This window comes from Vicia villosa, linkage group LG2 (assembly GCF_029867415.1).
Source record: "Vicia villosa cultivar HV-30 ecotype Madison, WI linkage group LG2, Vvil1.0, whole genome shotgun sequence".
NCBI lineage: Eukaryota > Viridiplantae > Streptophyta > Magnoliopsida > Fabales > Fabaceae > Vicia > Vicia villosa.
In genome coordinates, this window is record NC_081181.1 from 14,369,870 (window position 1) to 14,385,057 (window position 15,188).

Genomic DNA, 15,188 nt, shown 5'->3' on the forward strand with positions numbered 1-15,188 from the left:
CATGCAATATATGTCTTTTTATTTTTGAACTCCTTTTTGCCTTTGAATCCATTTTTCTTGGAAAGTTTTGGACAATCCGGCTTTATGTGCCCTTGTTTCCCACATTCATAGCATGTAACTTCTTGTGTTGAAGTGGAGGCTTCTTTATCCTTATGCTTTGAGAATTTCTTTCTTTTGGCATAGTTAGCATCATCAATATTGTTTTTATGACCAAAATATTTGCCTAACCTTTTCACAAGAAGCAAGAAGTTTTCATCTTCCTCCGGTGCATCTTTCATTTGGCTTTCTTTTGAATCTACTTTTAATGCAATGCCTTTGGATTTTTTCTCTAAGTTCTCATGCTTTTCCAATCTTCCAAGTTCCGTCTCATATTCTTGAAGCTTTCCAAATAATGTTGCGGAAGTCAAATTTGACAAGTTTTTCTTTTCGGATATTGCCGTTACTTTTGGTTGCCATTCCCTTGTTAAAGATCTAAGCACTTTAAGATTAAGTTCTTCGGTAGTGAGGGTCTTACCAAGTGCCTTCAAGTGATTTGTCAAATGAACGAATCATTTTTGCAATTCAAGAATAGTTTCTCCGGGCTTCATTCTAAACAGTTCGTACTCTTAACTTAAGGTATTCAATCTTGATCTTTTAACTTCAGTGGTACCTTCATGAGTTTCTACAAGAGTATCCCATATTTCCTTTGTCGTTGTACATGCCGATACTCGGAAAAATTCATCCATACTAAGAGCACCTTGAAGGATGTTGATCGCCTTTTTGTTATTTAGAACCTTTTTCTTGCCATCTTCATTCCATGATGCTTTAGGCTTAGATGTACCAACACCATTAACAACACATACCGGGGCAAATGGACCATTTTCAACAGCATCCCATAATTCATCTCCTTGTGCTTCAAGATGAGCCTTCATTCGTATTTTCCAAAAGTCAAAGTATTCACCACAAAACAATGGAGGCTTGTTGTTACTACCACCATCTTTGAAAATAGGATTTTGATTTGCGGAAGCCATTCTGGATCTTTAGGAACAAGTTACCTATAACTTGCTCTGATGCCAATTGTAAGCCTAAAGTACGCCTAAGGGGGGGGGGGTGAATTAGGTCATCAAAAATTTAATAGGTTTTATGAGAATACTTCTAACAATTTTTTTGGTTGAATGTATGAAGGTTTTTGAGTGATTCTTTTCTTTTCTTGGTAATGGTGATGAAAGCAATGAAATGCGGAAAAGTAAAGAACACAAGGATATATCTTGGTTCCCCTCACAATTCGAGAGTACTCCAGTACCCTTTCCAATACGAAAGAGATTTCACTATAGTTAGAATTATAGTACATGCCTATGCTTACTATCTAACCTATAGGGTGATCAAAGGTTCTTAACACCTTTAAGATCAAACAACACTAATGTGAATGAAGAATAATCCTCTTCAAAAACACAACACTTACTTCCAACAATCCTGGATGGTAAGGAAGAACAATATCTTTGAATGCTACAAGAGTTTGTGATGAGAGATGGAGAGCAATATCAATCTTGAGGAGTGCTAGCAACACTCTCTTTTGAACACTCTCTCAAACACTCACTTTTTTATTGGTTGAAACATGTGTGGGCCCCTCACTTTGAAAATAGGTCCCACATAAAATAGTAGGACCCACACATGTTTCAACCAATAAAAGAGTAAGTGTTTAAGAGAGTGTTCAAAAGAGAGTGTTGCTAGCATTTCTCATCAATCTTTGATTGATCTTCTTCTTCAAGACAACAATTCATAATATAGTATATAAATGTTCACAAATATATGTATGAAACTTGTAATGATTTCTCAATGAAAATGTGTATGACAAGTTTCACAAAATTCTGGTTTGTAAGAACACTTGAAAGTTTGAAAGATGAAGAGATTTTAATGCTTATGAATTGTTAATGAAGAAGGTAGTTTGAATTTAAAAAAAAATGCAGAATTTATAGTGTGTAAAACACCCTTTCAAAACAGTATTTTATCATGAAAAGATGCCATGAATCAATAAAGAGATACCATGAAAATTCTGGTTTAAAAATAAAACATTTTCAGCCACTGGTTCAGTGGGAACCGGTTCCCACCTGGGAGAACCCGGTTCCTTCTGAACGTTAGATAAAAAATTTTGAATTTTAACAAAGGGGAACCGGTTCCTGGTACAAAAAGACAGAGGCTTGTTTTAGGCAAGATCTGGAACCCGGTTCCCATATAGGGAGGAACTGGTTCCTGCAGCTTGTTTTCAGAAAATATTTTTTTAAACCAAAATCCAAATAGAATTTTCTTGAGTAAAAATATATGGCATTTTTATGTTATGCATGTAATATATATTGTGAACATCTATATGCCAAAATGATAATTATATATACCTTTGACATTTTGCTTGATTCTCATTAAATCTTCACAATTCTTCAAGACTTGAAATGGTGTGAATTTGCCTAAGACTTGACATTCTTTTTGCTCATCATTTATGAAAGTTGATATCCAAGTTGTCTTCATCAAAACCAAGTGATTTAATATTTTGATTGAGAAGCTTGTAATTACAATATAGGATTTGTAGGGTTAGATTTCTATATTTCTCTTGTAAACAATTTTTTGCATAGTAAGATTGATATCTCAATTCCACATTGAAATTGAGGGCAGACGTAGCAAAAACGAGGACAATCGGTGAATTTCCTAAACAACTCTTCGTGTCCTCTCTCTCATTTAAATTTTCATAAGCAAATTGTTAAATATATTGATTGAACAATCGATTCGTAGAGAATTTCCCTTTGATTGTTCAAAGTTAAATTGGTTTGTTGATTACCTTCAATCTTATTAGATTGTAACTGGTTTTTTATATCAATAAACTTGAAGGGAAAATCTAAAAAATCGATCGCACGCCAAGTGTCATATCTTTGTTCCACTTGTCCTAAATTGTCATATCATATCAATGTGTTTTCACAGTTCCTGGAGCATCCATGAACAGAGCATTTGGATGCTTCTTTGCAATTAGTCAAATACCTTAAAAGAAATCCCGAACAAGGAGTTCTCTTGGACACTAATTGTGATATGAAAATGTGTGGAAAATGTGACTCTGAATGGCCCACTTGTCCTCTTACTCGTAGGTTCCTTACTTGATGGATAATTTTCTTAGGTAAATTCCCCATCTCTTGGAAAACCAAAAAATACCATACAGTAGCGCGTTCATTCATTAAAGCTGAGCATCGTTCGATAGCTAGAACGACTTGTGAACTGAAGTGGATCAAGGGAGTTCTTTCTCCACTTTCAACAAGTTATTCCATGCGCATACAACTCTATTGTGACATTCAAAATCTGGTGCGCACTTCGAAGGATCCCTTCTTTCTTGAGTGTACTAAGCATATTGACGTGGATTGTCACTTCATCCGCGATGAGATGTTCGTCACAACTTGCAATTGTTTTCTATTCCAAATAACCCACAACATGCTGATTACAAAATCTTCGGGTTGCGCTTAGTTTTATGCCTTGCTTGAAAAGTCATACATGTCGTATATAAATTAAATTAGGTATATGAAACATAATTTTTTTTCCAATAGTCTAGTGGTTGAAATTTCACGCTTTAAAAATAAATTAATGAGATGTCGTGAGTTCAAATTCGCATCTCTACGGTCTGATTCCTCTGTACAACTAACAACTAAGGAGTTTTAATGAGAAGGTATGGAGAGAGTAGTAAGTGTAATATATATGGCCACTTATTCTAGGTTAAATAAACATATTATTTTCCCATAATTTATTAGCAACTCTTGTTTTCAAATTAACAATTTCCCCTTGTACTTATGTAAGAAGGCGATATGAGCAAGACAAATATGTTAAAATGACACCAATTGTACAAGCATTACATTACACATTTTTGGTTTTACTATTACTCTTACCATTTTCATTAACTAACCTTGACTTCATTGCACACACAACACAAGGACTCATCTGCATGGCTTTATATTCAAAACCAAAATTTCATTGTTTTAATCACCTCTTCTTTAATAATCCACACATAAGTTCTGTAAATCATTTGTCTCCTTCAAATTAAAATGATTTCAATATTAATTAAGTTTCTTTCACTGGCCATGGCCTGCCATTGTATTTTCAACTTTTTTTTGTTATGTCTAACCCTAGTTTCCTTCCCTATATATATTTGTTCATCTTGGTCATATATCTCATAGCATTATAGCATTAATATTAGAACTATGGCCATCAATAACTCATCAAGGACTAAAATCCTTTTCATCACCCTCATTCCCTTCCTTGTTTTAGCTCAAAATGTAAACTCAGTTTCATTCACAATCAATGATTTTGATTCATACCAAAACATCATTCAACTCGAAGGCGACGCCTTCATTTCAAGCGGCGCTGTCCACCTCACAGGCCTCGTCCCGAGCACCGCTGGTAGAGCCTCTTACACCGGACCAGTGCGTCTCTGGAACGCAGATAATGGCAACCTTGCAGCCTTCACTTCAATCTTCTCTTTCGTAGTTGCACCAAACGGCCCCGGACTCATTGGAGACGGAATCACATTCTTCGTTGCACCGTTCAATTCCCACATCCCAAACAATTCAAGTGGTGGATTCTTAGGACTATTCGACTCCAAAACCGCTTTGAATTCGTACCAAAACCAAATTGTTGCTGTTGAATTTGATTCCTTTGGTGAGAATCCTTGGGATCCTAATTATTCTCATGTTGGCATTGATGTGAACTCTATTGCTTCGGTGACAACAGCGCCATGGAATACAGGAAGTGTTGCCAATGGTTTCACTGCAATTGCTGTTGTGAAATATGAGCCTGTGGCGAAAAATTTAAGTGTTGTTGTAACATACTCCGGAAGCTATGGTGTGCATGGAGCTTCAAGTAGTGTGTCTTTTTTGATTGATTTGAGGACTGTGTTACCTGAATGGGTTAGAATTGGATTCTCTGGTGCTACTGGACAGTTAGTTGAATTGCACAAGATTCTTGATTGGAGTTTTATGTCAAGTTTCTACTGATATGGTTTGGCTATAAGGGAGCAAGAGTTGTGTGTTTCAATATTCAGAATAATGTTGGTGATTTGATTTGTTTCAATATACAGTGCTATTATATGTGCCGTGCAATGCAAGGTATTAAAATTAAGATGTAAGAGTTGAATAAAAAAATTATATTGTTATAAAATTATATTGTTAAAAAATTATATGTGCCTAAATGTATGCTTCTTACTTTTCTTTTTTTTATAACCACAAAATTCACACATATAAATAGGGGTGTTTGCGGTGCGGTTCGATTTGATTCGGTTTGTTTTTGAAAATAAAACCAAATCAAATTAAACTAATGTGGTTTGAATTGGTTCGGTTGATTTAATTTTTTATAAAAAAATTATTGAGCAATACATAAAACATATCGAGGAAAATATAATTTCATGTTTAAATTCATACATTACCATAAAAAAAGTTTATAATTGTCAAGATAAATTTATACTTTGATACATAAAATTGCGTCTTACAATTTAATCTTAAGTCTAAAGAATGATATACTTGAAATTGCATTCTTAAATAAATATCATACAAAGAATATGATAAAATATATTTTCTCAAATTAAAATAATTTTTCTAAAAAATTAAAGAAATATATATTGGTTAATAAGATTTTGTAAAATAATGCGGTTTGATTTGATTTGGTTAGGTTTGTAAAATATAAATTGTAAACCGGTTATGTTATAAAATGGCTCAAACACATCCGAATCAAATGCAATTTTTTTGTGGTTTCAGTTTGATTCGGTTCAATTTGACGGTTTTTTATTGGGTCTGTTTGATTTTGAACAACCCTACATACAAATATGATGTTTATTGCCATGTAATTGTAGAGTATTATTATATAAAATTGCAATCCTAATATTATTCAGTTAAATTGATCTTTATGAATTGATTTTAAATTGAGAAGGATTACTAAACGTAACTTTTGAAACTGAATCTTATTTAACTGGTCAATTAATAATTAATCTAGACATATTGAATTATTGATTGTGATATAAGAATTAACATGTGGGAAAACATTATTTAATTATGAACTCGACTAAGACATTAGCGAGTTGTAATTAAAAGAGAGGATTATTCCCCACGAATTTGGGTATGATTATTGTGTTAGTTTATCTTGATACCAAAGAAAAAATTTTAGGGAATAGATGCAATTACTATATAGGGAGATATAAAAGATTACAAAAGATTTTAGTCTCTGATAATGAAAATCTGATAGACTCTGATATCATCTTAAAATATTTGGGTTGGGTCTAACTCATTATTACAAAACAGGCTTATAGGGTGAGGATTGCCGCCACTTATAAACACATATTGAGACCATATCCTTTTCAATATGGGACTCTTCAACACTGGGTTTTTGTTCCTTCTTGTCTTATTAGCCATTTCTGATAGAACACAGAAAGACTAAGATAGATCTAGGGTTGCAAAGAAATAAAACAATATTCAAAATTTTGAAAATTTTCATAATCCTTGGTAGTTTCAGCACACTACATTAAATAGCTAGGGTTTTTTACTTAATGAGGCAAACCTAAATAAAAATAGATATAATTGACCCCATTAATATTAGTAGCAATCCTTACACCAACAAGGCTTTTTAAATTTTAGTTGCAAAAGGATATAATCAACAGGAGAGAATAGATTTCGATGAAACCTATTATCCTATAACTAGATTATAAGTCTTAAGAATGGTAATAGCTTTCTCATTCATCATGGATTTCGAACTATTTCAAATGGATGTAAAAAGTATTTTTCTAAATAGATACATTCAAGAGGAGGTATTTGTTGACCAGCCTCCTGGATTTATTAACCCAACTTTTCCAGACCAAGTATTTAAACTGAAAAAAGGAACTATATGGCCTAAAACAAGCTCCTAGAGCATGGTATGATCGCCTAAGTAAGTTTTTACATGAAAATAAATTTGAACGAGGACAAGTTGATAAAACCTTTTTTATTAAAAAAATAGAACATGACATATTACTAGCTCAAATATATGTTGATGATATAATTTTTGGTGCTACTAATGAATCCCTGTGCAAGGAGTTTTCTGAAATAATGCATAACGAATTTAAAATGTCTATGATGGGAGAATTAAAGTAATTTTTAGGGCTTCAGATCTATCAAACCAAAGGAGGAACATTCATAAATCAAGCCAAATATTGAAAAAGAGCTACTTAAAAGGTTTGACATGGAAAGATCAAAAGTACTAGCAACACCAATGTCAACATCATGCTCCCTAGACAAAGATGAAAATGGAAAACTTTTCGATGAAAGAAAATACCGAGGTATGATTTGGTCACTATTATATTTAACTGCATCTAGACCTGATATAATGTTTTATGTATGTATATGTGCACGGTTTCAAGCATCTCCTAAAGAGTCACATCTCAGCGCCGTAAAACGCATAAGGAGATATCTAATAGGCACACAAAAAATGGGTCTATGGTACCCCAAAGGAACTGAATGTAACTTGGTAGGATACTCGGACTTCGATTTTGCAGGATGTAGATTAGATAGAAAAAGTAACAGTGATACATGTCACCTACTTGGAAAGTAACCTATCACTTGGCACAATAAAAAAACAAGCTAGTGTAGCTCTAACCACAATTGAGGCGGAATATGTCGCTTTCGGAAGCTTATGTGCCTAAATCATATGGATGAAACAACAATTAAATGATTATGGTTTCAAAATAAGAGCCATACCAATAAAATGTGACAACACCAGTGCCATAAACCTCACCAGAAACCCTATACTTCATTCTCATGCCAAACATATTGACATTAGGCACCACTTTATTAGGGATCACATATAAAATAGTGAATGCATGCTTAATTCTGTAGACTCATACACTCAAATCGCGAATATACTCACTAAACCACTTCCAAAAGAAAATTTCTCCGTTATAAGAGCATAACTTGGAATTTTGAATCAATCATGCATAAGTAACTACTTCTGAATCTATGTACTTTTTACCTTTCTTATTATGACAAAGGGGGAGAAGTATACTCTCAAGGGAGATGACATATATTTTATCTAACTCAGGGGGAGCTTAAAACACTATAAAAATATATTACATTGACTACTTTATACCACACTCTCTAAGAGATGCGTTGTCATAATCAAAATAGGGGATAATGTAGATCTATGTGCTTCTAGGTAACATACAAGTTTTGATGACAACAACAGTACTCAAATTCAACTGACAACAAACATGAAGATTATAAAGTCAATTAATAACACAACAGAAGTCCTAAAAGTCTCTTCTAAAAGAAAGATGTGGAAGCTCGCCAGGTCTTGTCAGTCTGTTTGAGTGAACCAAGTATTGTAAAAATAAAATAGTAGCTTAAAAATACTAAGGCAACTCAAACACACTGAAATTTTTTTCCGAAAATAAAAACATTTAAAAATAACTTGGAAGTAGTGCCAAATAACTTATGAACTCTAGAAATGACCAGAGGGAATATTTTGTCTAATTTAATCAATTAAAACCTCGGTCTAATCGATTAGAAAAGATCAAACTTACGCCCCGAGACATTTATACAACTCCTAAACGATTGGCAACAAATCTATATCACAACCTTCCATTTTAAGAATCATAACGGGCATATTCATTTAAACTAATCAATTAGATCAATCTAATATATAGTTAGTGAGACCCATGGATTATTTCCTTATAGAGTGATTTCGACTACTATATAAATGGGTGACTTCCTCCCTTAAAATCACGCAAAATTTTAATGTTTTCATATTTGTTTGAAATTTATCTCTCTAAGTTATCTCCTCTCTCTAAAAATTTTCTTTCTTCTCTTTAGTTGCCTTAGTGCTTTGGAGTGAAATTTTATTTGTGAGGAGAATATTTTTTGTAAGTGGTTGTGTTGGTTGTTTATAGTCTTAAGGGTGCGATACCTTTTAGAGATTGAGTTTTGCTTCTTGAGATCAACCATAAATCTCTGTTATTGGTTTATTAAGCTTAGCCGGTAAAAAGCTTTGGTTTTGGTTATAGAGATCAGCCATAAATCTCTAAATACTTTTCTTAGAACAAGTTAGGGTAAAGTTCATCCATAGGTTGAGGATAAGCTTTTTCAAATTCAAAAGTTCAAATTGTATTAAGGTTCGTGGGCATAACCAATAAAAGCTCACAAGTTAATAGTGTAAAATCTCAAGAAGAACTCTTCGGGACAAACTTTCTGCCAAACTTGGATAACTCTCTGATGCAATCTTTCTATCCTTACTCTCTTTATTTTTTTGTAATATATTTTATTTACTTTACTTTCGCTATGCTTTACTACTCAAAAAACATTACTAACATGATCTTAATAAAGAAAGGGGAAAATATCCACACTTTTCAAAAACCACAACTCACCCCCTCTCTTGTGCTTGAGGTCACTTGTTCAACAACAAGAGCCAGATGGGGCCAGAGACCAGAAAATTTTCATTAGGATCTTCTTGTTCCTTGTTGTCACGAGAGGCAATCCCCAAGGATTCATACAAGCTTCCAAAAATTAATTTTTCTTAGACAAATGTTTCTCCTCTCATGAAGCTAAGTAGTAGAGGGATAAACTTCTTGGCTACTTGAAGGGAACTGGAGCAAAAAAAAAGTGAGATAGCCAGAGGGTAAGGAAGGCTATATATTCTTGGGCACTTATGTTATCGTTAGAGGCATGATGGTCTTTGATGAAAGCACTAAAACTAGGGTTTGAGAAGGTGAAGTTAGGCTTAATTTTGTTTATCAGAGTGGGGTCGAAGATTTTCCTAATTGGTAGAAGGCCAACAATTGATGCTATATCAAATAACGTGGGGTAACCATTCCACATGGTAGATGAAACATTGGTCTAAGATTCCCATAAGCAAATAGAAGTGACCAACATGTGAGAATTATGCTTAGGACCTGCTCTTGAGATACCTTTGTCCTTCCATACTCTTTCCTTCTTTTGTTAAACCCTATCCAACCAATTGATATAAGAAGCATTGTTGATTGAAGAAGATGAACGAAATACACAGTTTTCATGAAACTAAAATTAAAAGATTCATCCTCAAACACTAGGGGTTTTCATGATGAGTTACAAGGAAAAAAGCTCTCTAAGTTCGATTGTTTTTTATTTGGTCTGGGTAGAGGACCCATGAAAGTGTGACCAGTACTTGCAACGGAGTAAGGGATTAGTACCTTGGAAAACCAGATAGCATATTTCACTTCTTTCATTGGGGGTTCAAGGTAGTAAGTGCGACCATCTCTGACTCTTGAGTTTGGCAGCAGAAGGAACATGTGGTTGACGTTTAGTGGGAGAACCGGAAGCCATTGTTTGCTTGAGAAATTCAGAGTGAAAAAACTTGTTGAAGAAGCAAGAACGAAAGTTGCAGAAAAGGGTGAAGGATTTATAAGGATCTGGAGAAGAGGAATGTAGCAAAAAGGAAAAAGAAATGAGGAAGGAGCATACATATAGCCAGAAGGTGAAAAATTTTCAATTTCCCTCTAAAGTTGGACAATTGGCATCTCAAAATGGACAGTTGGCATTTAATTTTATGGGAAAATATTAAATTAAATAATTTCTTCTAATGTGATTTAATTTCACGGCCCATAATTGTCCTAATAAATCAGAATATGATGACAATCTGCATGCACTTCCTTGACTCGACGGTTTGGTGAAAAGCAGTAATGATGATTATGATGTGTACAACTATCTTGAACAGTATCGAGCAGTTACAAAAAAAATGCCACCCTTCTTCCATCGCATACATATGATCGAAAGTGACATTATAGGGGGAATTTGTTAGCCTGAAAAATTTAGCCGAAGAATTCAACGAATAATGGTAACGGCCATGTATCGGTATACTAACTATGTCGACTACGATGGTTCCACCTAGTTATCAGAGGATTTGGTACATAGTGCATTTCAACACCCATAAAGCCTGTTTTGGAGGAGACTTTGGAACAGATCCACAAGATTAGGATCACTCTCTTTTTAAAACATGTCTAGAATATCGAAAAAGGCTTGCACAAATTAGTTCTTCAACAAAAGTGACGGGTTCGACACGTTCGTCATATGTTGGGGACTTAGTGTGTTTTTAGTCTATAATCCATCAAAACTAGGGATGTTTCGACAAAGACTTTCGACTAAGGAAGTTAGGGGCTTCAAAGGCAGTTACCAACGTGATGAGTGGTTTGCAACATTTTTAAACATTGAAGACGCGTGGAAGTTAACTAGAAGACTGAATCCCACATTAGGGGATTCTGTGGAAATAACGATTGTTGACAGTAAACATTGTATTAGTATATTAGTTGATCTCATTGTTGATATCAAAGTCACAAATTTATTTCTTCTCTATAGAACTAAAGTATCCAAGTCACAGAGAGAAACAATTTGTGAGAAAATGTACGAGTCAACATCCTCTCTCTTACTTCTTTAAGTCTTTTTAATCGCAACATTTACTTTAATGATATTTATTACGCTTTTTATCTATTTTCTTCTTCCAAAGAAATTATGTATTGTTTCAATTAGATTTTATGTTTAGTTTGTCAATATTTAATCATTTAAGTTCCAATCACAAACATTTTTCGTTGTGCTTTTCTTCACAAATTGTCCTTATGATTTTTTTAGTTTAATCTATTTAGGGAATTAAAACTTGTGATTTGATTTACTAAAAACTATCAGTAAATTGGTGGATGTAATTGATGTAGGAAGGCTCGCTACGCGTATCGGATAAGAAGTCACACGTCCGAAAAGTTTGGCAGGAATTGTGCAAGTTTGATGTATGATATCAGAATGACTATTATAATACCTTTTCAGATATGAAATCGGCTCATGAGTTCAACTCTTTACTTTGCAGTAATATATGGGTCTTTTAAGCCATTCATGTTTGTTTCAGACCCAAATACAACATTTTAATATTTTCCGCAATTTTCTACTTTATTTTTGTTTTAGATTAAAAGTCCATTAAGGTTTTTTTTGGTTTTATTTATGTTTTGCACTAAAAGCTCATTAGAGTTTCTTTTTATGTATTTAAACACCTTTGGGTGTGGCCGTCAAGATTATATTTGATCATAATAAAATTCAAGTATTTTAACTTTTGGTGGATTCCAAAACTTTATGTGACATGTTTGTCGCTTGCAAACTTGTGTTTTCTTTCTAGTCTTAACGCTTGCTAATCCTTTGTGAACATACAAAATGTGTCATCTAGGTTCTAATTTATAAAAATACATGTTATAACCAAAAATAAGTAAAATTTAAAAATACATGGAATTTCGCATCGGTTAAAATTCCCAATTGTGTGAAAAGTGGTCTCTTAATCCCTCTCCTCTCAGTTAACACTCCCAACCAAGAAGAAAACCGAAGGATTTCACATCGTTTCAGAATCTCAACCGATGTAAAACACAGGGGATTTTCCCTAGGTTATCCTCACAATCTAGGACAGAAGTGGCACACTTTATAATTTTTTGCCTCGGACAGTGGCTCGAGGGTAAAAATGACACACTCATTGTTACCTAGTACTACCAACCAAGATAAGATCTCTTTCCAAACCGAAGTAAAAGTCCTATTTTATAATAGTGAATGCCTCGCATCCTCATCTAAATGTCTCACATTTTTCCTCAAACTCAAATTTAAAATATAATCGAATTTTGGGAAAATTTGATTTTCAGAGTTTTAGTCATTGGCGAAATTTTGAATTTTTTTTTTTTTTACTTTTCTTGAGTCATTCTTCTAGATCCTAATAGTTGACACCAAAAATGAATAAAACAAATTTCAAGGAATACTCATTTCCAAATTAACATTTTCCCCTCGTACTTATGTTAGAATGGCCACAAGAACAAGACAAATATGTTAAAATTACGCCAATTGTACAAAGCTTAACTTGATTGCATACACAACACAAGGTCATATCTACCTGGCTTCTTATTCAAAACCAAAATTTCATTGTTTTCATATATGTTATGTGTAAACCATTTGGCTTCTTCAAATTAATTTGATTTCCTTATTAATTAACTTTCTTTATCTGGCCATGGCCTGCCTTTCTATTTTCAATTTTTTTTTTTATGTCTAACCCTAGTTTCCTTCCCCCTATATATATTTGTTCATCTTGGTCATATATCTCATAGCATTATAGCATTAATATTCAGTACCAATTTTCTAAATTAGAACTATGACCATCAATAACTCATCAAGAACTAAAATCCTTTTCATCACTATCTTTTCCTTCCTAGTTTTGTCTCAAGATGTAAACTCATCTTCATTCACAATCTCTGAATTTGAGCCATACCAAAACAACATTCAACTCGAAGGCAACGCCTTCATTTCAAATGGCTCGGTCCATCTCACCGGTCTCGTCCCAAAGAGCGCTGGTAGAGCCTCATACGCCGGACCAGTGCATCTTTGGAACGCAGATAACGGTCACCTAGCAGCTTTCACTTCAGTGTTCTCTTTCGTAGTTGCACCAAACGGTCCCGGACTTTTTGGAGACGGAATCACATTCTTCGTTGCACCGTTCAACTCCCACATCCCGAAAAACTCAAGTGGTGGATTCCTTGGACTATTCGACTCCAAAACCGCTTTGAATTCATACCAAAATCAAATTGTTGCGGTTGAATTCGATTCCTTTGGTGGGAATCCTTGGGATCCTGTTTATTCTCATATCGGCATTGATGTGAACTCTATTGCTTCTGTAACAACAGCTTCATGGAACACTAGTGTTCCGAAGGGTTTCGTTGCAATTGCTGTTGTAAGTTATGAGCCTGTGATGAAAAATTTAAGCGTTGTTGTAGCATCACCGGGAAGCTATGGTGCGAATGGAGTTTTGAGTAGTGTGTCTTTTTTGATTGATTTGAGGACTGTGTTACCTGAATGGGTTAGAGTTGGATTCTCTGGTGCCACTGGACAGTTAGTTGAATTGCACAAGATTTTTTCTTGGAGTTTTAAGTCAAGCTTCTACTAATGTGGCCATAAGAGAACAAGAACTGTGTGTTTTAATTTACAGAATAATGTTGCTCATTTCATTTGTTTGTACTCAACTATACAGTGCTTATTATTCTACCGTGTAATGCAAGGTACTGAAATGTGTGTTTTAATTTTATATAATCATGTCAAGTTTTCAATAGGCCAGTTGAATCTTTTGTTCATTGAAAAATTGTTGCTAAATTCTGGATCAACTCTATGAAATTTTGATGGGTCAGGGCCTCATTTTCTGAGATATTGTCGTTAGGTGTCTGCAAATGAAGAATTATTTGATAGAGTTAAGCATATGGAGGGCATGTTAGCAAATATAATGACCTTAATTCAAAATATTTTTTTTGGATAATATGTAAATGATATTAATTAATACAAGATGCTAGACAAGTTATTAATACTTCTAGTGCTCCTAACCTAACCATTTGAAGTCCTTTAATGTAGACAATAATAAAAATGAAAATGATATTACTTAATTCTCACTAAAATTGTAAATATTTTTGGAGTGATATTATCTATGTTCAATTGTGTTATTATTCATCTTCTTTTTTTAATTTCTTGTAAGTGAGGATGTAAACTTGAAGATGTAAGTTATAGGTTATTAAGTGGAGACAATTTATTTTTAAGTTGGAACTGGTATACTTATTTTATGATCACAAAACTATTATTTTATTATTAATATAATCTTCTAAATTAGGTTAGGATTGACAAAATTCAAATCGACATTTACCTACGCTTTTTGCCTGCCACTAAAATTCAAAGTTCTTGTAGTGAGTGTCAATGAAATAAACGTTCAAGATCCAAGAGACCTTAACACCACATATCCACCAAAAATCTTAAGGCATCATGTATATGAGTCATCTTTATAATAAATCATGCATTTCCATAATTTCTAGTTAATGTGAAACTTATCTACTCACAATTGAATAAAACAATCTCCCATACAAGTGTGAGTCACCCATATTACTAGTCTTGATCCATAATACGGTCTCAATTTTGCTCCTCTCATCCGAGTCTAACCATAACTTTGATATCACTGTTAGGAAGTTCGGTGAGCACCAAGACTGTCAATGACGTAAATGTTAAGGATCCAAGAGACCTTTATTTGACATCATATATCCACCAAAAACCATAAGATATCAGGTAAATGAGTCTGCTCTCTTATAAATTCAATATTTCCACCATTTCTTATTGACGTGGGACTTAATCACCCACACTTAAATTCAACAATCT

The 15,188-nt window shown here is 33.8% G+C and overlaps 2 protein-coding genes across 2 annotated transcripts; both read left to right on the plus strand.

The window, feature by feature from the left end:
* Positions 1 to 4,205: 4,205 nt before the first annotated feature.
* LOC131648614 (lectin 7-like) lies at positions 4,206 to 4,997 on the plus strand. The gene has a single exon (XM_058918356.1). It carries the CDS (start codon positions 4,206 to 4,208, stop codon positions 4,995 to 4,997), a length of 792 nt encoding a protein of 263 aa, XP_058774339.1.
* An 8,158-nt stretch (positions 4,998 to 13,155) lies between these two features.
* On the plus strand, positions 13,156 to 14,031 carry LOC131645929 (lectin 7-like). Its single transcript, XM_058916116.1, has one exon. It carries the CDS (start codon positions 13,156 to 13,158, stop codon positions 13,942 to 13,944), a length of 789 nt encoding a protein of 262 aa, XP_058772099.1. The 3' UTR covers positions 13,945 to 14,031.
* The last annotated feature ends 1,157 nt before the right edge of the window (positions 14,032 to 15,188 follow it).